Source organism: Balaenoptera borealis (assembly GCF_965194805.1).
Source record: "Balaenoptera borealis genome assembly, chromosome: 5".
Classification (NCBI taxonomy): domain Eukaryota; kingdom Metazoa; phylum Chordata; class Mammalia; order Artiodactyla; family Balaenopteridae; genus Balaenoptera; species Balaenoptera borealis.
The window spans coordinates 83655946-83677879 of NC_138862.1; the positions used below are offsets into that span (position 1 = coordinate 83655946).

The 21934-nt window shown below is 40.8% G+C and overlaps 1 protein-coding gene and 1 long non-coding RNA gene across 11 annotated transcripts in view; one reads left to right on the forward strand and one right to left on the reverse strand.

The window, feature by feature from the left end:
* YEATS2 (YEATS domain containing 2) overlaps positions 1-21934 on the reverse strand; it is a 109385-nt gene that overhangs the window by 2848 nt on the left and 84603 nt on the right. For 4 of the 9 annotated variants that reach the window (XM_082393864.1, XM_082393863.1, XM_082393867.1 and 1 more), the window contains 11 exons: positions 18851-19027; positions 17776-17962; positions 12557-12685; positions 11965-12063; positions 7267-7369; positions 6274-6347; positions 5119-5198; positions 3970-4171; positions 2095-2321; positions 1133-1207; positions 336-409 (listed from right to left, as the gene is read on the reverse strand). In XM_082393864.1, the coding sequence (XP_082249990.1) occupies positions 336-409; positions 1133-1207; positions 2095-2321; positions 3970-4171; positions 5119-5198; positions 6274-6347; positions 7267-7369; positions 11965-12063; positions 12557-12685; positions 17776-17962; positions 18851-19027 (1427 nt within the window). The other 5 variants (XM_082393866.1, XM_082393865.1, XR_014245172.1 and 2 more) reach the window with 4 other exon arrangements.
* LOC309629794 lies at positions 1214-3833 on the forward strand. Of its 2 annotated transcripts, none has more exons than XR_014245216.1 (3): positions 1214-1674; positions 2269-2419; positions 3531-3833. It is a non-coding gene; the product is annotated as an uncharacterized lncRNA (long non-coding RNA). The 2 variants fall into 2 exon arrangements; XR_014245217.1 differs by having other exon boundaries at positions 1214-1670.

Below are 21934 nucleotides of genomic sequence, written 5' to 3' on the forward strand. Positions count from 1 at the left end.
TAGGTAATATATGCAGTGCCTGGCCCTAAATCTGACACGAAAGAAACACTATTATCTTCAATGGCAACGAATTGGTATTTGTTCAACCCTGTAACATATCAGAGTGCTACTGAACAGGGTCTATGCAGTAGAGATGGGGAAGATACAGACCTCTCACAACCACGAGACTGTCTCAAAACAACCAAGCAGACCCCCAAGTCTGTCTGCCTCTCAGAATGTCCCAAGCACTGACACCTCCTACTGAACTGACTTAGGTCTAAAACATCACGATGGGCAACTAAACTGTGAAGAAATATCTGTCAGCCTGATACCACCAACTAAAGGGATAACGGTACCTGTTGTGAGATGCTGCCTGGTATCCAACGGCCAAAGCCTGTCTCAGGATGTCACTGACCAGCTGCTCTGTAGCCTACAACAGAAGATGCTGTTACTCTCAAAAGGGCCACCTGGTTGCTGGCAAGAAGGGATGCAGCTGACCCCATCCCATACCCTAAACTTGGAAACAGCTGTATCTAAGGATCAGAAGTCCTTAAGGAAAAATTAAAGGTTCGAATAATAGACCACAAATAATAGCCCACAATTACAGAGGCTCTGATTCTGAGAAATTATGAAGGGGGTAATTTTCATTAATCAGACATTATTTTTAAGGAGAACAGGTGAGGGCTATTTGTGAGGTATCCCTGCTCCTGGAGGAGATCTACCAGGAAAGGAACTGCTGAGCTAGGATCCGGCTGGGTAAGGAACCTGGTTTTGTCATCCTCTCACCGAGGGATGGGACAGTTGTGGCTGTTTCTGTTGTTGTGATATGTGAGTCACCTCCTTAAGCACTGAGACCTCTGACTCTCACCTCAGGCTACTTAAAAAGCACTTGAAATGGCACTGAAAGATATCATTAGAGTGACATCAGCACAGAAACTCTTGTAGAACTACAATTTAATTCACTTAAAAATCAGAAGGAAAAAAAAAAAGAGAAAACTTGAAGCCCGAATAAGCTGAGAAATCGTAAAGCCTGTCATCTCTGTTCCACTTCTGTCCTTGTCTTACTCAAAGCAGCCTGGCATCCAGGCTGTCCTGCCTGGCTGGCCCCTCAGCGCTTCAGCCCACGGCCCCTCTGCTGCCCACAGGCACCCACCTTCAAAATCATGTCCTCCACCACCGACGCATACACATTCCTATGCAGCGCCACAGGCTGCAGGGTGATCCCAATCTGGAAGAGCAGAAGAAAGCCATTTGTTCCTATGTCTACGTGAAAAACAAGCACGCTTCTGATACCCAAGATGATGTCCGGGTGGAAGAATAACTCCACAAACATTCTGGACAAAACTCATGGACAAGTAACACAGAATATAACAACCAGAAAATCTGTTATCCTACCACTCCACGTTTCTAAGGGATTGTTAAAAATGCTATTATAATCCTGCTCTTACCCCCAAATCTCCTTCATGAGAGAACATTGGATTTGCCATGAATTCTGACAGTGGGAGCAACATATTGGAAAGCCTGGAATCAGACTCTGAGGCCCTATTTGCAATAGGTGATGGAGATATACCTGGAAACGGCCCCATTTGTCATCTCCTTCTGTAGGTGAAAAAAAACTAGTTTTTCATCACTTGGATCCCAAGCAGCCGTGCAGCAGGCAGATGCTGAAGCGAGGCTGCGTTCCACTGGAGGCAGGTAGATAATTCTCTCCTGTACCATAAGGGCACTGAGTGCCACGTCCACACCCTGGCAGGGCACTTGGGAGCTAGTACAGTGTCAGGGAGAGCTCATTATGACATGCCTCATGAGGGAAAGGTGCTTCTACTGAGGCAAATGAGAAAAGAGGAGATGAAAAGTAAAAAACTGCCTACATCTAGCTGCCTTTGCTTCAGTTTCATGTTCAACGAGCAGCCTCGCTATACATGTAATTCATTTTCCTGCCCAAGGGCCCTGATGTAGGAAGGCAGGTGCCCAGAGAGCAGAGCCCAGGTTTACCAGGCAGAAGGAAGTTATACACCTGCTTCACCAGAAAGTCTGGTATCAGTTTCTAAGGCTGAACGTCTGAGCACCTTGCACCTGGTTAGGGATCCAGCAGCACAGGCCTTAGTCCCCTACCTTCTGCGTGATGTCACCAATAAATTCAGAGCCTGGTGTTGGTGGCAGGTAGAATTTCATTTCTTCCTGTTTCTCGTCCTGTTCTTTTTTGATGTTTATCTTTAACGGCTCTGAGAGGTTGAGGATGTCCACCTCCTCCTCATTCTCTGGCTCTCTTTTCTGAAACTGCTGCAGGTCCTCCAGTTTCCGGCAGAGGTTGTCAGCAGAGGAGAATGATGACGGGCACTCTAAATGAGAGGTAATCAGTCTTATGACAGCTGTGGTGACAAAAGAAAGGGACTTTCCATCTCCGAGGGACCAATAGCCTGAGACCCAGAGAAGAAGGGTAAGTATCAAGGGAGCTGACCTTCTTTCTGGTTCTAAAATTCTATGGATCTATAATTATGAGAACTAGTAATTCATAAGGGAGACAAGCACCAAGACAGGCATCTTGTGTTAAAACATATGTGCTGTTAAGGACACTCTAAGTCAAAACAGCACATAATTCATACTTATGCCACCAAAAACGAGGCCATCCTCCCACTCCACTAATTTTTTTTTCAAATTTTAAATCTGGAGAATTTAGAAATGCACAATGAGGCAATTAAAAATCATCCATGTTCTGCTTAGAGATAAGTACTACTAACTTTTTAGTGTATACCATGCATCCAGTCTTTAATAAGTTGATTTATACAAAGCCCAACAAAGAGTATTAGAAGTTTAAAGCCAGCAGGGGCTCTGGGAATCTTCTAGTGCATCCCTTTCACTTTACAGATAAGTAAGTGAGGTCCAGACTGGGACAAGATGGGAGTTAAGGGCAGCCAGCAGGGTGGAGGTAGAGCATCCAGCTCCTGGCTTTCTCTGTTTTATTGGCAGGATGCTCACAGATCAATCAGTCGTATTAACAGAGAGCCTAGTACAGGTAAAGTATTGTGCTTTACATACACTACAGGTGAAGCACAGAAGTAATCGACATGGTCTCTGCTCTCCAAAAAGCTTAGATATAAATCTGACAAACCCTCAAGGTTCTGATATTAAACACCACTGGAGGTCAGAGAAAGGAGAGGCCACCCTGCGTTAGGGCTCTGGGGAAAGCTTCATGGAGAAAATGGGACTTGTGCTAAGTCTTAAGGGATCCCCCCCAGACCCTACCTGTGCTCCAGGTTCCCTCAGACTGGGAGGTGGAGCATCTGTTTTTCTACAGAAATGGGGTTGAGAGGAGAAAACACTCCTTATTCATTAAGGTGAAACTCAAAATATTTTCCCCATATGTCTTGTATACCCAGCTCCCCTGCACCCCTGCCCACATATAGCTCAGTTATTTGTGTCTTTATCATAAAACAATTCATTTTATCTGCAACATTATTAGTTGTTTAAACCTGTGCCTCCAGCACAGTGCACTTCCAGGCTAGGTTTTGGAGATAAAGTAACAAATAAGATTTCGTCCCCATCTTCAGGGAGAAGACTCGTCTGTGTGAGGGTGGCTATAAGGTCACAAAGGAAGAAGTCACTTCTACCACAAGGAAAGGAGTTTGATCAAGAAGGTCTTCAAAGGAGAAATGATGCTGAGGAAGGGGGCTCCTGAATGAACAGTGTGTTCCTGTTGCATGTCACGGGCCAGAACATTCCTGGCTGGGGCACAACACTTGGGACACTTGGGCACAAATAGTTCTGTAGGGACCATCCTGGGGGGTGGGCGGGACACCCAGGGTGGGCTCCTGTTCTCTGAGGCAGCTCTTGGAGTCCTCAGGTCCCTTCACCTCAGCTGAAGGAAAGAGCACTGAAAACTGCTGGGGCTGACGTGGCCCGAAAACCATGGAGGCTGAGAGGTGACCGTGGGCTCCAAGGAAACACCTCTCGGCTGCCGATGGTGCTCCGAGTCCCACCAGTGCTCACCTGGCTCGCTGTCAATCTGGGTCAGCACATCCTCGATCGAGTCCCCGTCGCTCCTCAGGCTTTCGGGGTCAGGTGGGGTGTAGCCATGGCAGCGACACCAGTGAGCGATGTGCTTGGTTTTAAGCGGAGTCAGGTGATGAAATCTTGGATTCTTTTCCAGTATTTCTTGTAAGACTTTTCGCATTGTCATCGCTCTTTGCCACTTAAACAAATTGAGGGGGGAGGGGGAGAATTCTTCAACTTAGCGTGTTCAAATAAATCACCCAACTCTAAACTACCATGCTAACTTGTTAGAATCATTTTTTTCTAAGGAAAAAAAATCTGATGGTGTTACTCCTCAGTTTTTAAAAAAAGTAAAAGAACTCTTACCTAATGCTTATAAAATAAAACTGAAATTCCTAGGTTTGGCCTATAAGGTATTTCACCTGGTCTTAACCTGTGATCTCTCCCACTTCCCCACCCTTCCCAGCCTTACCCAAACTCATCACACTGACTTTCTCAAAGCTTCCTAAGCATGCCTTTGTACCTGCTACTTCCTCTTATAACCTTACTGTCTGGCATAGTTGCTACCACACTGAGTAATAAATACTTGACTTAATATAATTCTCTAATATTTTTTAGAAATTTTTACCAATGCAGGAAAAAGTAGATCTTTCAAAGGCTAGCTACATGTCTTTGGAGAATGAGATTTTAACTAAGGAAAAAGTTCTACCATCAAATATTTAACGAGGGACTTCCCTGGTGGTCCAGTGGTAAAGCAATCTGCCTTCCAATGCAGGGGATGCAAGTTCGATCCCTGGTAGGGGAGCTAAGATCCCACATGCCATGGGGCAACTAAGCCCGCACGCCGCAACTACTGAGCTCGAGCACCACAAACTACAGAGCCTGCGCGCCACAACTAGAGAGAGAAAACCCACATGCCACAACTAGAGAGAAGCCTGGTGCCGCAACGAAGAGCCTGTGTGCAGCAATGAAGACCCGACACAGCCAAAAAATAAAGTTAAAAAAAAAAAAATTTTACAAAACATGCTGCAAAATTTATCATTGCTCCATGTGACGAGGTTTATGGAAGCAGCCAGAATGCACATGTGTTTTGGTTATTTTGTCTAATAGGCTCTCAGTGGTGGCCTGCAGCAAACATGGGATTACCTCAGCAGCTCTCCTTTTCCCAATGTTCCAGCCATAATACTGCTCCACAGATTTTGCAGAAAAACAGCTGGCATCTTCACCTAGAATGCACATATCCAGCAAACTCTGAATAAAGTTATGATTTAAATAAAATCTTATTTGCTGGAAGCATGTCCAAAAGTTTCTTTAGACCTCTTTATTGGCTATGTTCCTCAACAGGCAAGTTCAGATGCAACATAACACACTCATTCGTGTGTTCTCAAAACAACAGCCCTCCCTGGGAAAGCAGCTTCTCTGGTAGAGAAAGCTTCATGGCAGTAGACTACCTATTAAAATAAGTGGAAATGGCACTCCACTGGGAACAGGAGACCTGAGATCTAGCCTTGGCCTTGCCATTCACTAAGCTGCCTTGGGCAACCTATATCATCTCTCTGGGCTTCAGTTTTCTTAACTGTAAAATGAGACCACTGGGAAAGATGGTTCCTGAACTGCCTTTCAGCTCTAATATTCTGTATTTGTATCTGAATTTTTTTAAAAAGATTAAAAAATTTTTTTTCCTGCTGGGCTAGAAAAACCACTGAGTTTACTTTGAGCTACCTCAAAATGACCCCTTTGAGGGGAAAAAAAGAAATAATTTCTTTGCTATTACAGCTCGAAAAAAATAAGGTAGTCTGTACTTGGCCTACTGTTTTCATATTCCCATGAATGTAAATGATAATCTGCTTCATCCCTTCCCTCTAAATGTTCGCGGGTGATCTTGCCCGAGAGCCGACGCCTAAGTATCCACAGGCTGTCGGTCATGCCCTTGGTGAGGGCTGTTGATTCTGTCAGGGCAACTGGGGCTGAGAAGCAAACTGTTCAGTCTTGCCGACAATGGGCAGGGATAGAGGAGACTTCACTGCAGGAGGTCTTGACAGTCGTGCATTTCTACAGAGTGAGTGTTAGATGAAAGATTAAAAAATTCCTTCTGCAGATCAAACCGTGAAAATAGTAAGACTGACCAAGATATTGTGAATTCTAAAACCTGCAAATGAGCTACAGCTGTAGCTAAAACCCTCTATGATAACTACCATGTCAGTATTAATTACAACACCAAGTGATTCGAGTTGACTCAATATCCCAAGTACTTCACAGCTTTAAAAAAAAAATGCATCCATATATTCAGTATTGTCTTACTTTTTGCAGTGATTAAAGGGATCTTCTTTACTACTGCTGTTAAGAGTTGCTGGATAGTCTCTAAATGGTCTATCCTGAGAAGGATAAAGAAAAGAAAATTAAGGTAGGGAATACACAGAGCAGTTTCTAACTGTGTGTGTGTGCATGTAACACACATGAATTTATGTATATACTTCTTTCCAAGGGAATTAAAACTTAAACCAACTATATTGGTATGTCCTTCCTTCTATGCATAGCCGCCTTTATAAATGAAGAGCATTAATGCTTAAAAAGTCAACACTAAGATGAAACCCCAAGAATGACAAATTATGCAAACCTGACATTTCATTTTATCTATATTTTAAAATTAAATAGCCACGTAATCTTTCTGCAATGTGATTGTCACTAGAGTAGGGAATTCTATCATACAATGCCTATCGTAGGGTTATTACAGTTCATGCTGTCACCTGTCACGTGAAAGTGGCTAAGCTTCTACCATTCCCAGCAGTTTGAGATACTTCAAGATATGCAGTCAGAGGTGGGTTCCCAATTTGGAAATTAGAAAATCTCAGGGAGTATTTTTAGAAGAAGCACTGAGTCTGTATGGGCCATGAAAAGGCAGCTGTTTAAGATTAGGCAGGTGTGTGGATACTCCGACACAAAATGCATACACACCTGGGTAATTACATCATGAAAAATTTCATACCCAAAGATTCAGCAAAGAAACTTCGTGTTGGTAAGCTCAAATGGAGGGGGATCTGTAATTGCACCGGAGGCTTTTGAGGCAACAAATCAAGTGCTGCTCGGAGGTCACGTCAAGGGGTTAAATGAACACTCCTGAGCTGTGCAGCAAATGGTAATACTTGTTCACCACACACGGACAGGTTTCCACCCATCAAAGGGCTTAACTCATACACACAACTCTACACATATGCAGCTGTCTCAGGGATGGTTTTTTAAAAGTACCATAAACACTGAAAGCACAACTCCCTTAGAGAGGACTGAAATAATTACTTAATGACATAGTTTCCCAGCTCAGAACTTTCTTCTGTTTTCACTGCTGTGTGACCATCCTGAGAGGGGCAGCTTGGCACAGGTGTTTCTGGTTCAGTCTTCACTACAAGGGAAGAGCAACAATGAGAGAGCTGTTAGGGTTCAATGACGGAAGGACACGTGCAGGCAGAAACAAAAGCTCTTGCATGGAAACTCAGTGAGGACACTGCCACAGCAGCTGCTGCAGAGACATGGCCAGGGTGCTGAGACGGCGCCTATCATCACAGGATCAGCAGACAAGGGGAGAACTGTTAGCCTGGGTCTCATGACAAGGCGGGGCAATAAAGTGGCTTTTTAGATATTCCTTAGAGGGCTAACCACAGTGCTATGTGAGATATCTCTCTCTCACACACACAGACACACGCACGCGCACACACACACACACACACACGCGCACGCGCGCGCGCGCACACGCGCACACACACACACACACACACACACACACTTGAACAATGCCACATTAAAATACAATGCTGGCCTGTTCTAAGTTCTAATATCCTTTTGCTTATCATCTCTCTAGCTAAGTTTATCAACTTTTAGCATTATCTTAGTGTTCTAAGACACAGGGCAAAAAGCAAAAATCAGATCTGTTGTGCTTGGAAAAATCCAAGCTAATCACATGCAGCTTCTAATATCACCAAATCTACTGATGGAAGAGAGCAATGTCTCAGGAGTATTGTCTTCCTTTACTTTCACAGTCTTCTTTGATCAAAATACTGTGAACACACACTCGCTGCTTCTGTATCAGCGTCCCTGCCTTCAATCTCTTCCCTAACAACCCATTTTGTACATGAGCACCAGAAAAATTGCCTAAAGGACCATGTTAGTGTCATTTTCCTACTCAACATCCTTCAAGTTTCATAAAAGCAAGGGTCTACAAATGAGATCTACTAGTGCATCTTTCCCTTTTTTATTGCTGCATAACATAACTTGCATAAAATGCACAAATACTAAGGGTACAGTTTGATAAATTTTACCTACGTATTCATCCATGTACCCATCACTCCAATCAAAATAGCATATTTCCAGTCCTCAACCTGGCCCCCTTACACTTTTGGCATTCTTTCCTGCCAAAGATAACCACCTTTTGTCCACTTTAAATTTCATATAACTGGAATCATACTGTGCTACCCTTTTGTGTCAGCATCTTTTTACCTATTAAAAATAACAATGTAATGGACATGCTTGTATTATGTCTTTGGGTAGACATACACATGCGTTTCCTAGCAGTGTATCTGCTGATAGGGCAGATATATGCATTTCCTAGAAGTGTATCTGATGATAGGGCAGATATATGTTTAACTTTATTAGAAACTGCCAAACTGATTTCCAAAGTAATTATATCCATTTGTAGTCCCATGAGCAGTGTGTGTGAGTTCCAGTTGCTTCACATCTTTGCCAACACTTAGTAATGTCAGTTCTTTCCATTTTGGTGATAGAACAGTATCTCACTACGGTTTTAACTTGCATTCCCTTGATGACTGATGAGGTTGAACAACTTTTCATTTCCTTATGAGATATTTCAATATCCTCTTCTGTGAAGTACCTGTTTACATTTCTTGCTCTTTAAAAAAAATTAGTGTCAGTCTTTTTCATATTGATTTTTAGGTCTGTGTATATTCTGAACAGAACTCCTTTGTCAGATATATCAATTGCAAATTATCTTCCAGGATGTGGCTTGACTTTCACTCTTAATTTTGCCCCTCTAATAAAATGAGGTTCCTAGAGTTAATAAAGTCTAATTTATCAATCTTTTCTTTTACGGCTATCTTTCTTGTGTGTTCTTTGCCCAAGGTCATGAAGATATTCTCATATTCTTTTAGAAGCTTTATTGTTTTACCTTCACATTTAGTCTGTGATCCAATTCAAATTAATTTCTGTTTATGGTGTAAGGCAGGGGCCAAGTTTTGTTGTTTCCCCAAATGGATATATCCAATTAACTCAGCTCTATTTATTGAAAAGAACATCCTTTCCCTACTGAGTTTGTTATACATCAGTTGGCTATATATGCGTGAGTCTATTTCTGGGCTCTTTTTTCTGTTCAATTATTCGGTTTCTTTTTAAAAAAATTTTATTTTTAAACAATTTTTAAAGGTTATTTTCCATTTGCAGTTATTACAAAATATTGGCTATATTCCCTGTGTTGTACAATACATCCTTTGAGCTTATCTTACAACCAATAGTTTGTACCTCCCACTGCCCCACCCCTATATTCTGTCTATTCTTGAACCAATACTACACTATCTCAATTACTGTAGCTTTATAGTATATATATATCTGGTGGCCCAAGTCCCCTGGCTTTTTGTTCAAGACTGTCTTAGCTACTCTAGGCCTTGCATTCCCATATACATTTTAGATTTAGCTTGTCAATTTCTGCACAAGCACAAAAACAACAATGTAGGGATTCTGACTGGGACTGTATTGAATCTATGTCATTTGGGGGGAGGATTAATAACATATCAGGTCTTTCAGTAAATTAATATAATTAAATAATATATTTATAATTATTTATAATTTATTATATTTATAAGGGTATATCCTTCCATTTATTTAGATCTTTTAAATTCCTCTCAGAAATGTTTACTGGGTTGTTAGCAGTTAATTTCTATATAGAAATCAAAATGGCTTTAGTATGTATATAGACTTGTATTGAGTGACCTTGCTAATTTCACTGTTAGCAATACATCTTCCCCCAACCCCTAGTGATTCCAAGACTTCAAAAAACAAAAGGAAGGCCTCAGAAAAAGTTCAGATACTCCAGTTCTATAGGTGCAAGTATAGTCACTTTATTTATTTATTTATTTGGCCACACTGCATGGCTTGCAGGTTCCTAGTTTCCCAACCAGGGATTAAACCCAGGCCATGGCGGTGAAAGCGCCTAGCCCTAACCACTGGACCTCCAGGGAATTCCTGCAAGTATACTCACTTTAATCTGGCAATCAAACAATTACAAAATTATATAATCAGCATATTCAGGTTGGGATAGCTATTCTACTGGAGAAATGAAAACATATGCTGAGACTTGCATATAATAGCCCCAAACTGGAAATAACCCTAATCTCCACTAACAGGAGAAAGGATAAACAAATTATGGTATATCCATCCATCCCTACAATGTGGAATGCTACTCACCAACAACATGGTTGAATCTCAAAAACATTGCAGTGAGTGAATGAAATCAGACACAAAAGAATGTATGTACTTCCATTCACACAAAGTTTAAAAATAGACACAACTAATCTATCATAATAGAAATCAGAACAGTGGTTGCCTAATACGGGATGGGAATTGACTGGAAGGGGGCACAAGGTGATGGAAATTTCTATAGCTTGAATGCAATATTGGTTACTTGGGTTTATGCATTTGTCAAAACTCATCAAATGGTATGCTTAGTATCTTTGCACTTCACTACACAAAATTTTCCTCAATTAAAATCAAAACAGAGATGCTCTGGCCCCAGTCCAAAATTAATTGAATCAGAATCTGTATGAGGAAGGCCTATGACATATACCTACTGCTGAGAAGAAACGGTGGTCTAGATAGGTATCAATTCTTTCATCAGGACTAGCTAACTTTTCCTATAAGGAACTAATCAGTAAATATTTTAGGTTTTGTGGGTCATATGATCTCAGCTAGAACTACTCAACTCTTGAGGTTGCAGTGCCCCCATGGACAATATGTAAATGAATGGGTATGGCCATGTGCTCATTAAAAAATGAGCAGCAGACTGCAGTCAGCCAACCCTTGCTTTAGATGGTCATGCTCTAAGTTCCAAATCCATCTCTTCACAAGACTATTATGAGAGATCCTGGCATGCCTGAAAAGTATTTCAAATTCTGACTTCACTGCTTTCTAGTTTTCTAGACTTGGGAAGTATGGACTTAGTATCTCCAAACTTCAGTTTCCTCATTTGCAAAATGGGCGTAATAGCTGTCCTAAAGTACTGTGATAATTAGTGATATATGTATAAAGCAGCTAGCATGGTGCCTAGTACATTATAGGCTCTTACACATGGTAGCTAGCATTACTGTAGATGTTACAAATGTCAAAATATGTTGTTAACCCACTGCACTATCTCCATCTACTCAACAGTCAGAAATGTCCCCACTGCCAGCTGCCAAGGTCTGGCCCTACCTACAGCTCCTTTACTGCAACTACATACCCCAGGTGAATCCCTTTAATTGGTCTACTCCCCCAAACAAACCCTCTGTGAGTCTTTGTCTCTACTGTTCCCTTAATCTGGCATGCCCCTTGACCCCTCCACAGCTAAAAATGCTTCACTCTAAAGTCCAGGTTATAATCCGTGTCCCATACAAAGTGCTACACAAAAGTGCTACCCACCTCCACATCCCCAGCTTCCCTGACCAGACATCCTAGATTGAAATACTTCAGCATTCATTTTCCAGATCACTTACCCTGCATGTATCAGTCATTGCTTGCTGTCTACTGCAACTCTCTTCAACCTGATTATAAGTTCTTGGAGGGCAGAAATGATGCTTTACACACATCTCTGTATTTCCCTTAATGTCAAGTCTATATATAAACACTCTACATATTTTTGAAGTGACTGATTCATGGATGCTGAAATTCAAGGGAGTCATATTACAGTAATGTCTTGCACAAAACTTCTGGGCAAATATACTGTGGGAAACTACATACCTTTTGTAACAGTTGCTGGAGCAGAGCTGGGGACAACTGGAGTTGGGGCAGCTACAGGCAGAATGGCAGGCGATTTGTTGGTAGGAAATGACTGAACCACTAACAGGCAAAAAAGGAGGGGAGGATATAAGAAATATAGAAATTATTTTAATGAAAATGATCTAACTCCCAGGTGGTAGCCCCTCTGTAGACTACTAGCACAAAAACAATTTCAGTACAACAGATACGGTCCTTTTTTAATACAGTGATTGACAAGGAGGCTGTTTACTATTAGTACCGGGGTAAATGAGCTGGTATCTTCAACTGTGGAAATGGGGGCTTGTCACTAAACTCAGAAAATAAAAATCCAATTAACCTGCACTCTTATAAATACTTAAAATGTACCCCCCCTACTCAACTTAAGAAATGGGCAGTTATTTAGAAGTCAGTGGATCATTTGGGTTTTACTTTCAGTCCTAGAGGTGGTGCCAGGGAGTATGGTGACAGCTCAAGGGCAGGCTAAAAAAGGGAGGAGCGGCCACCAAGTGACGGAATACAGACTTTCCCACCAGACAGACCCAGAGACAAGCACACCCACAGGTGAAGAACTCACCTTTATTCACAGGCATCAGTATCGTCTGCACACCTCCAGATGTGTTTACACTGAGTGGTTTGAGCTGGCTGGGGATTGTCAGGACAGCCTGCTGGGGATTGGACTGACTGGAGTGAATCTTTAACAATCCTAAAATAAGTTGGAAGATAAGGCCAAGCTGAAGATCAGATGCTTCCTTGAAGTTCATGCCCTCTTCAGCATTCATATTTTCTCACAGGAGGACATTCTTAGGACATTTACCCTTTCAATAAAGAAAGAGCTGGAAGCATGAGGCAATGGATGCAGCTGATTTCTCAATGAAGCAATGATGCGACAATAATGATTCATGTTTACCCTGCTATCATAAAGTAATACACAAATTTTTGGAAAAGTGGAAATAATAGAAAAAAGAAAAGTCACCCAGAGTCCTACTGCAGAGACAACCAGTATCATCATTTTGAGATAGTTCTTTTCCATGTTTGTTTTTTGTGACAATTTATTTGTTTTGTATATAGCTGTGATATGTACAAACTGGATGTAAAATTTTGTATTTCGATTTGGATAACTGTCATTTTCCGACTTAAAAACCTTCTCTGGCTCTGGATTTGCCTAAAATTAGTCAAAGCATTCAGAGTCCATTTTAATCTGGTCCTAATTTATCTGCATCTCCTTTACAACAACCTTACATATCTAATACTTCAGTCTGTCTACTCACCATATCTTATAATTTTCTATCTCTGTGCAGCCTTTATTTTTCAAACCAGATATTCTCCACTTATTTTAGAAAGGGTCATCCTCTCCCACTTTGCTTTAAAAGAATTTCCATACTCCCATTTCCATTATAAAACTATTCTAGACATTCAGAGGGCCAGTAAAAAAGTGACAAAAAGAGAGTACACAAGATACAACACAAACACATATTATAACAACTACTTAAAAACAGCGACAGGGGCCTTCCCAGGTGGCGCAGTGGTTGAGAATCTGCCTGCCAATGCAGGGGACACGGGTTCGAGCCCTGGTCTGGGAAGATCCCACATGCCGCGGAGCAACTAGGCCCGTGAGCCACAATTGCTGGGCCTGCGCGTCTGGAGCCTGTGCTCCGCAACAAGAGAGGCCGCGATGGTGAGAGGCCCGCGCACCGCGATGAGGAGTGGCCCCCACTTGCCGCAACTGTAGAAAGCCCTCGCACAGCAACGAAGACCCAACACAGCCAAAATAAATAAATAAATAAATAAATTAAATTAAAAGAAACTAAGCAATTAAAAAAAAAAAAAAACAGCGACAGACAGGACTTCCCTGGTGGCGCAGTGGTTGAGATTCCGAGCTCCCAATGCAGGGGGCCTGGCTTCGATCCCTGGTTGGGGAGCTAGATCCCACATGTATGCTGCAGCTAGGATTTCGCATTATGCAACTAAGGAGCCTGCCTGCTGCAACTAAGACCTGATGCAGCCAAATAAATAAATAAATTAATTAATTAAATATTTTTTAAAAAAAAACAGCGACAGAGGCTATAGATACTTTAAGGCACTGGAATGCAGTTAGCTTGAGTTAAGAGAAGGAATAGTCTTAAACACTTTCAAGAACAAAGCCTTAAATAAACAAGAAAATCGTTCTTTGGAATAGATGAGTGTTAGATCAGTCAAGTGGTAATTCCTTAACTGAGATGTGCCCTCCAAGAGTACAACAATGACCTGGTTTCTTCGTATTTTTAAAATTCTTATTTCTATCAAAACATTACATGCTCATCAGTTGAAAAGTTAAAAAGTGCTAAAAGGCATATCACTAAAAATAGCCATCCTCTGCTCCACCTCCCTGTCTTCATCTGGTTCCCCAGTAGCATACACTTTTAACCCTTTTGGTGTTTTAATATTTATCTCAGCATTTTTTAAAAGAATGTGTATACTGTAGGCCTTGATTCATTTTGATGTTACACACTGACTTACTATTAAGGTAGATAAGCATTGTAAGGCATTTATACCCTCTCTTCCCTCTCCTCCAATATTGGTCTCTATCGATCCAAAGAATATCATGATGCTATGACTCGATCTCATTTTCTGGAGTTAATAATTTCCTTCTTTTTCATTTGCTTATTTAGTTCTCCTTCAACATCTTACTAAAGTCTTCCCATGTCCTTCAAAAACGCTATAAATCACCCTGTATACAGTTCTCCACATGGTCAAACCTCCTAAATAATTTACAGTTCCATTTTTAAAATAAGAGCTATCCTTCCTGGGACTCTCTGATATGCTCCAATTTGGACTGTTGCTTTCTAGGCCTGCTGCAAAGCCTTCATTCGGGGAGCGCCCTTTCACAGTTACCCTGGGAATTCCCTTTGCCTTCCTCTCTATTTTTGTCCTCTTTCTTGGTCTACACCTCTTCACTCCGGTGAAACATGTATTTTAGTTATGTTTTGAGACAAGGTCATAGAAAATACATTTGAAACGTTGTCTGTCAGAAAATATTTCTACCCTCATACTCAGTAAAGATCTGGCCAACTACAGAATTCTAGACTACAAGAATTCCCCCGTAGAATTTTGAAAAGCAATATTCTAGCTTCCAGCACTGCTACTGAGAAGCCCAATGATAATGTAATTTCTAAACTTTTCTGTTTATTTTTCTGACAGCTTTTCAGATCTTCTCCTTGTCACTGGTGTTCTGATTTCATGAACTGTGCCTTCATGTGAGCCATCTTTCACTCATTGTGCTGGACACTGTGCCTCTTGAACCTGGAAGTTCATGCCCTTCAATTTGGGGATAAACTGTTTCATTTCTTGGATCATTTCTTTCCCATTATTTTCTGTTTTCTTTCTGGAACTCCGTTTAGTCTCATGTTGCCAGGGCTCCCAAATACATCATCAAAGTTTCTTTCTTAGTGTCTACTTCTTGGTCTATTCCCTGCTTCCACCTTGTGCCCCATAGTTTAGTCTAAATGCTGTAGCCAGTGACCTGTTAAAAGGAAAAGGCAGCTCGTGTTACTCCTTAGCTGAGGACCCCCCAATGGGTTCTCTTGAAGTAAAAATCAGTGTTCTTACAATGACCTACAAAGGCCCTATGTGATTTGGCCCCCACCACTCTGACTTTACCTCCTAGTTCTCTTTCCCTTGCTTATTCTGCTCTAGTCACAATGGCAACCTTGTTCAAAACAGTTTGTAATGCACACAAAAAATTTAATTGAAAAATTAAAGGTTATACCTCAATTAAAAAAAAAAGGATACACACACACACACACACACACACACACAAAATGGTCAGTAGAAAACAGTTTGATTCTCTTATGAAAATAATATACAGAAAGTTTCATCAGCAGTATTTCAGGAAACTAGAACTTAAAGCAAGAGACTTCATTTAAAAATCAGAAAAAAGGAGGGCATTCATTTCTTAAAATAGTAATTCCTTCTATATTTCTATAATTTCTACTCCAGTGCTAACACAGTACCTCTAAACATTCAGTTAGCAGAGAACAAGCACTCCCCATATAAAAACTTGGTCGATTTTAACTGGGAGGTAGAAATCATGGGAAAAATAAACCAGCCTTAATCTTTTGGTCTCTATGCAAAAAGCAAACAAAACATAGGGGCTTGATTTAGACTCATGTATGGAATCTAGTGATAAGAAGAACAACAAGAATATCCACAATCTTTTTTTTTTTTTTTTTAAATACCCAAGAGTCGTTAAGATGGTTTATTTATAGACCAAAAAGCTCACAAGCCTGTGCTTTTATTTGACCAAACTACATGCAGTAACAGGGAAGAATACCCACAATCTTTATGCAAAGGTACTAAGGTATGTGTGTGTATGTATTTATGTTTGTGTATGTGTCTGTATATACATGTGTGTATGATATATATATCATATATATATTAGCAATACTCAGTTTTTTTCTGTATACCAGTGCCAGTTGGTAAACTATAATTAATCTGTAACAAGGCAATACAGATACTGAGTGTTCAAAAGTTTTGTAACAGTTTGACTTTGTTGTGATATTTTTATTGTGTTTTACAGAAGTATCTGTCTGTACTAGATTATAGTAAAACAAAGTTGACCTTTCAAGTTTGAGAAGTAATGCTGTATATTATATCAGCCCCTGACATCTGGGACAGTACAATGTAATCAAACACATTAATATTTGTGGCAAAAGATGAATACTCATATTAAGTAGTATAAACAGCCTGTCAATGGAGGTCAGATTTTGCCCTAAAATTCATTATGGGGAAAAACAACAATAAACAAACCTTTGGTTTTCACAGCTTTTTGGATTTCAGAATTGCAGATAAGGGAATGTGGACTAACAACAAAGATGACACTAAAAATGATAACAGCAGCAATTATTTATATAATGGCAACTACATGTCAGACGGTATCCTAAGCATTTTTATATTAACTCATTTAATCGTCTCAACTTTATGAGGTAGGTATTAGGCAATCTGGCTCCAGGATTTGTGCTCTATGTTACCCAAAGAAGTAAAAGGCACACTCTTCCAGGGCCATTCAGGGTGGGCACAGAGAAAGGATACATCTTACCAAAGCTCAAGCATGTCATTCTAACACTACCCAATATAATAACTACTGTTAAAAATCATGTCTTGGGGCTTCCCTGGTGGCACAGTGGTTGAGAATCCGCCTGCCAATGCAGGGGACATGGGTTCGAGCCCTGGTCCAGGAAGATCCCACATGCTGCGGAGCAACTAAGCCCATGCACCACAACTACTGAGCCTGCGTGCCACAACTACTGAAGCCCTCGCGTCTAGAGCCTGTGCACCGCAAGGAAGAGTAGCACCTGCTCGCCGCAACTAGAGAAAGCCCGCGCACAGCAACGAAGACCCAACACAGTCAAAAATAAATAAACAAAATAAATTTATTTTTTAAAAAATCATGTCTTGGAGTCAACAATGCTAACTTAATTTTATATACTTTGTTTATGAAAGCAAAAAGAGACGTATGATGTTTTACCATGAGTTCCATGCAAAACTGCTGATAAATACCCAGAAGAGTTCCAGATGGCTAATGTTTTATTATATCAGTTAAGAATTGTTATTCAATCCATAAAAACCTTTCAGACTTGAAAATTTACACCTAGATTTTAAATAAGAGTAATTCATCTAAAAGGCAGCTATATGGAAAATGCTGCCGAATTAATGATTTTTAACAATTTATTATTAAAAACTGTTATTATGTAAGACCTTCCACAAATACTCCAGCCCAAAGAAGGGAGTGAGAAATAATATTATGGTACAACTGACCTGATACTGTGGCCTTTCCAGAGATGGGGTTTGGTGTGGACACCAGGGACGTAGCACTGATGACAGAGGGGGCAGCAGCCTTGCAGGGTCCCATGGTGGCTGGGCTCACACACACTTGCTGCTGCCCAGAAGTTTTCATTACAGAAGTCACAGTAGACGATGAACTGGGAGCTGTTCCTTCCGACTGCTAACCCACAGGACCAGAAATAATAGATATTAAGAAGAAAGTACTGTAACTTAGAACAGTGACTGCCGTGTAGCATACCCAATAAATATTAGCTATTAGTTATTATTAGCTACCTATTCAATGTCATGCCATTTAAAAAGACTGCTTCTCTACTTTGGTGGTTCCTACACTTTCACATTTCACGGACCAGGAAATTTTTTAAATTTTAAAGCAAGGAGGTATCATAGGATTACCACATTAAAAAAATTCGCCACCTATTATAACACTTCATAAAAGGATATTTCAACACCCCCCCCATAAGAGGACATAATCTCAGAATGTAAAAATGGAATAATATGAGCTTTATTAAAAACTCACTATACAGCTTCCCGGTGGCGCAGTGGTTAAGAATCCGCCTGCCAATACTGGGGACATGGGTTCAAGCCCTGGTCTGGGAAGATCCCACATGCTGCAGAGCAACTAAGCCCGTGTGCCACAACTACTGAGCCTGTGCTCTAGAGCCCGTGGAGCCACAACTACTGAGCCTGCATGCTGCAATTACTGAAGCCCAGTTGCCTAGAGCCTGTGCTCTGCAACAAGAGAAGCCACCGCAATGAGAAGCCCGCACACCACAACGAAGAGTAGCCCCCGCTCGCCGCAACTAGAGAAAGCCCGCGAGCAGCAAGGAAGACACAACGCAGCCAAAAATAAATAAATAAATTAAATTAAAATAAAATAAAATGGTGAATTTTATGGTATGTGACTTATATTTGAATTTTTAAAAAAGTAATATGGCCCTGATGTGTGCCTGATGAATATCTTACATTCAATAGTATGCCTGATGAATATCTTACATTTTTACTGCTTTTATGCTTCATTATGGTTTTCCACTATCATGCTACTTCTCACCTGTTGTGCAGGACCATTTGCTGAGAGGGCTGCAGCTGGGGAACTGGCAGTTGTAATAACTCCTCCTGCTACTCTCAGCATTGTGGTTCCAGGCTTTGAGAGTTGTGAGGTGGCTGGCACAGACTTCAATGTGCTATCAGATATTTTCATTAGAGATGCCTGTGCCCCCGGGGCCGCCTGCAGAAATAAAATGGATTGGAGTAATAAGTTACCCTGGTTAATAGGCACAATTTAATCCTTACCTACATACACCCCCCAAATAGTGCATCCCCAAGAAAGTCTTGCTAATTAAAACTATATGAAGGGGACTTCCCTGGTGGCACAGTGGTTAAGAATCTGCCTGCCAATGCAGGGGACACGGGTTCGAGCCCTGGTCCGGGAAGATCCCACATGCCGTGGAGCGACTAAGACCGTGTGCCACAACTACTGAGCCTGCGCTCTAGAGCCCATAGCCACAACTACCAAGCCCACGTGCCACAACTACTGAAGCCTGCACACCTAGAGCCTGTGCTCTGCAACAAGAGAAGCCACTGCAATGAGAAGCCCGTGCACCGCAACAAAGAGTAGCCCCTGCCTGCTGCAACTAGAGAAAGCCCGCGCACAGCAACAAAGACCCAACACAGCCAAAAATAAAGAAAAATAACAAAAATAAAGAATAATCAATACACACATGGGTAAATCTCAGTAACATTCTGTTCAACAATAGAAGCTAACATAAAAGACTATATACTATATAATTTTGTTGATATGAAGTTCAAGAACAGACAAAAGCTAATCTATGGGGCTTCCCTGGTGGCGCAGTGGTTGAGAATCCGCCTGCCAATGCAGGGGACACGGGTTCGATCCCTGGTCTGGGAAGATCCCACATACTGTGGAGCAACTAAGCCTGTGCGCCACAACTACTGAGCCTGCGTGCTGCAACTACTGAAGCCCGCGTGCCTAGAGCCCATGCTCTGCAACGAGAAGCCACCGCAATAAGAAGCCTGCGCACCACAATGAAGAGTAGCCCCCGCTCACCACAACTAGAGAAAGCCCACGTGCAGCCACGAAGCCCCAACTCAGCCAAAAATAAATAAATAAAATAAAAAAAAATCTAATCTATGGTGACAGAGAAAGAAAAATGGTGATAGAAAAAAACTGGAAAGAGAAATGAGGGTATGTTTTAGAGTGATGGAAATGCTCTATATCATGACTGGGATAGTGCTTGCAAGAGCATACACATTTGTCCAAATTCCCTGAGCAGCACATTTGTGATCTGTGCATTATTCTATGTAAATTATACCTTAATAAAAGGCAACAGCAAACATCTTAGCTGTGGCAGAACAGAAAGAAAGTCACTGCACTGGCTGCAACATGAGCGGATTAGAAGAAATTAGCTAAGATTTTAAAGAACTGCCTAAAGAATTCTGGGGCCTCATACCTGTTTAAAACAGCAAAGAGCATCTGACCAAAGGGAATTTAGTACTCAAGGAAACCAAATGCTGGTAATTTGAAAAGATCAATAAAGTTGATAAACCTTCTAGCTAGACTGATCAAGAAAAAAAGAGAAGATACATAATTATCACAGTCAAGAATGAAAAAGGGGACATTACCAAAGATTCTACAGACATTAAAGGATAAGGGAAAATTATGAACAAGTTTGTTCCAAGAAATTCGACTACTTAGATGTATAAAAAAAATTCCTTTAAAGATATAAACTACCAAACCTCCTTAAGACAAAATAGTGTGAATAGTCAGTCTTATCAATATATCTATTAAATAAATTGAAATTGTAGTTAAAAACCTTCCCAATTAGGAAAACTGCAGGCCATTACGGCTTCACTGGTGTATTCTGAACAGTTAAGGAAGAAATAATACCAAGTCGACATAAACTCTTCCCCCCAAAAAGTGAAGAGGAGGGAGAAGTTTCCAACTCATTTTATGAGGCCAGCATTACTCTGATACCAAAACCAGAGAGAAATTACAATGAAAACTACTGACCAATATCCCTTGCAAAAATTCAAATTCAGGGCTTCCCTGGTGGCGCAGTGGTTGAGAATCTGCCTGCCAATGCAGGGGACACGGGTTCGAGCCCTGGTCTGGGAAGATCCCACATGCCGCAGAGCAACTAGGCCCGTGAGCCACAACTACTGAGCCTGTGCGTCTGGAGCCTGTGCTCTGCAACAAGAGAGGCCACGACAGTGAAGAGACCCGCGCACCGCGATGAAGAGTGGCCCCCGCTTGCCGCAACTAGAGAAAGCTCTCGCACAGAAACCAAGACCCAACACAGCCAAAAATAAATATAAAAATAAATAAATAAATAAAAGATTACTATGAAAAAAAAATTCAAATTCAATTCAACAATACATTAAAAGAGGATAACATATCACAACCAAGTAGGGTTTATTCTAGGAACGCAGGGTTGGTTTAATATTTGAACAATCAATGTAATTCACCTTATTAATAAACTAAAAAAGAAAAACCATATGATCCTCTCAATAGACACAGTAAAAGCATTTGACAAAAATCCAATACCATTTCATGCTTTGAGAACTGCTGATCTACATTCAGTCATAAAAAGTGCATTATTTGTTGATATCCACACTGTCTGTATCCTTCTACACTTTGTTTCATTTGGTAAGTTTTTGAGATTTAGCTATAGATTCTCCTGCAGATGATTATGATATCCCTCACCCAGTTAAAATTCCCTGTCATTATTCTTCCACCTATACTAAAGAAGCTGTAGAAACATACACCAAACTCCCTATAGCATTTACTTACTATATTGATATTGTGGCTGAAATCACCTATAACACTATTCAGAATCTCCTATATGAAGTCCCTCCAGAGAAATTTTAGACTGAAGTGTCTAGAAAACCTTTGTTTCTTCTAAGAAAATATTATGTGGTTATTTTTTTTTTCTCTCACAAATGGTGTGAATTTTATAACTGATCATTGTTCTCATTTTGCTTTGGCAAATTTTATTAAGTATACAGGACATTACTGTTTGCATATCTAAACAACTCTCTGGTCTTATCTTCTCATTCTACTTATATTTTCCCAAATCTTAAGATTTTCTTCTTATTTTTCTATACTATTTTATTG